At 29.0% G+C, this 2441-nt stretch overlaps 1 protein-coding gene across 1 annotated transcript; it reads left to right on the forward strand.

Moving 5' to 3' along the window:
* Positions 1-416: 416 nt before the first annotated feature.
* LOC114167567 (ethylene-responsive transcription factor 13-like) lies at positions 417-1172 on the forward strand. The gene has a single exon (XM_028052667.1). It carries the CDS (start codon positions 502-504, stop codon positions 1120-1122), a length of 621 nt encoding a protein of 206 aa, XP_027908468.1. The 5' UTR covers positions 417-501; the 3' UTR covers positions 1123-1172.
* The last annotated feature ends 1269 nt before the right edge of the window (positions 1173-2441 follow it).

Consider the following 2441-nt stretch of genomic DNA (forward strand, 5'->3'; position numbering starts at 1 on the left):
GGCATCATTAAGGTAATAAATCCTGACTAAAAATGAGTAACTTTTGATCTAACCGGAGAAAATTCTCTTAAAATATCAATTTGTACTTATAATCGGTACTTAATTAGTGTATGTCCGAAAACAAGATTTGTTTTCACCAATTTGATATAATATTAGTGACACTATCTAAATATTCGCGTCAAAGTCATAAAGTTTTTTCAGATTTTCCATTAGTAAAAGAAGATAACATGATATGAACAAACCACACGTGGGGATCATTCTGACACTTCAAGTTTCAAACCTATATTTCAAACACTCCTTGTAGCTTCAAAGAAACATCTCACACATCAAAACATCATTAAAGAAAAAAAAAATTAATTATCACCACGTTGTTCAAACTTTCAACAAACACCAAAAAAAACAACTCCAAAACCTAGTGGTATAAATACACACCACACTATTCTCAGTAACCACAAAGTTCTTCAACACCAACATAAAAAAAAAAACACCACATTTGAAAACATGGCCACCACAACATCATCATCAACATCATCATGTGATTTCTCATCCTTGGAATCTATTCAACACTATCTTCTCGAACCAGATTATTCCGACACTCTCATGAGCGTTTACAGTCACAAAGTTTTGTGTTCTCCGATGTACAAACCACTCCAAAACCCTACTACCTCGGAGGGTGTCCATGATGCAGAGAACATGTTGAAAAAGGAGCGTGAGGGTCACGCGCCGCCGGTGTGGAAGCGTTTCCGAGGTGTGAGGCGGCGGCCATGGGGGAAGTTCGCCGCAGAGATAAGGGATCCAGAGAGGAACGGTGCGAGAATTTGGCTTGGGACTTATGAAACTGAAGAAGAAGCTGGTTTGGCTTATGATAAAGCTGCGTTTAAGATGCGTGGTAACAAAGCTAAGTTAAATTTTCCTCATCTTATTGATTCTCATGTGTCTCTGAAACCAGTTAGAACAATGAAAGGTTCGAAACAAAACGCTTTCAAATCTTATTCATCGTTTTCTCTAACTTCAGAGACAGAAGAAGGTTCTAAGAAGAGGAAAAACATGGTTGAGTTGTTGAATAAGTTGGCTAAGAATAGAAGCCAAATGCAAGTGTTTGAAACCAGTTTATATGATTAATGTTCATCTATGATTTAATTAGTGTAATTAAGTATGATAATTAGTAGGAATAAGACGAATTTGAATTCTCTATTCAATTTTGTTCTGTTGTTTATCTATTGTGTCTCTATAATACATAAATTACCATTAATTTTGATGTTTTAAAATGTATTAAAAATTATTTAAAATATTAACATAATATAATTTTAATGTTTAATAGAAGATAATACCAAAAATATTAGTATAGAATTTGGACTCGAATAAAATTAGGTCATGTGTGAGCTTTAATAATCATCTCATTTTTATTGGATTTTATTGTGTTTGAATTAATAAATTTATGGATAATCCATCATCTCTTTTCATTGTTTGGAATTTTAATTTGCATATAATTGTTTTTTATTAAGCTATTAATTCTGTTTTAGCTTGAATATAACAATAATCTTATAAAAAATTAGTCACTAAATCAAGCGTATAATTTGTTACACGATAACATGTTGTAGGAATTGAAAACATAATTTTAGGAACATAGTAGTCTAACACTTTAATTCGACTTACACTAATTTGATTTTATAATTTTTTTTTATCACAAAACGATTGATATAATAAGACTGGTGGCATATACTGTACTTTTTTTAATCTTGAACCTAAATTATTATTTTTTTCATTGAAAAGGCTCAAATTTAAACTCATATTCAATTAACTTAATTTTTTCCTATTAAATTTAAGATGGATTAACTTGGATCACTGAAGAATGTTTATACCTTGATTATCATAATTAACGTCATATACATATATATATATATATATATATATATATATAAAGAAAGGAGAGAGAAACTATATGAATAAAATAAAATAACAAGTTGTTTGTAATGTATATATCTTTATATTTATCATATATTTTATATCTCTCGCATCTTTACAAGTCCTACAAATTTTCAACACTCATAATATTTGATACTGTAATTATATAACTTCTAATATAACTCTTAAAATTTCATAAGTACGTATCCCAATTAAGTCTGCATTAAATTTCTAAAATCAAAATACAGAATTAAGTGAATGTTTATCGTACATGACAATGTATTTATAATTTAATTTAAAAATGAAATTTTTTAATAACAATTCGAAAAAAATATATTAATCCTCTGTACAAATTATTCAGAAGTTAATGTCAATGATAATAAATACATAAATGGAACAATTAAATATTAATTAGTTTCTCTATAAATATTAGAATTGGTATATTTTTGGACATTATCTGTAGTGGGCTCCTATTAATGGGCCTTGGCCGGTAGCCCTGACTATCAAGCTTTGGGTAGTTTTAAAAGAAACATTTT

The sequence above is a fragment of the Vigna unguiculata genome, chromosome 10 (assembly GCF_004118075.2).
Source record: "Vigna unguiculata cultivar IT97K-499-35 chromosome 10, ASM411807v1, whole genome shotgun sequence".
Taxonomy (NCBI): Eukaryota; Viridiplantae; Streptophyta; class Magnoliopsida; order Fabales; family Fabaceae; genus Vigna; species Vigna unguiculata.

Bases quoted from the DNA above. Each gene is read 5' to 3' on its own strand.
- LOC114167567 (XM_028052667.1), top strand. From the start codon at position 502: ATGGCCACCACAACATCATCATCAACATCATCATGTGATTTCTCATCC.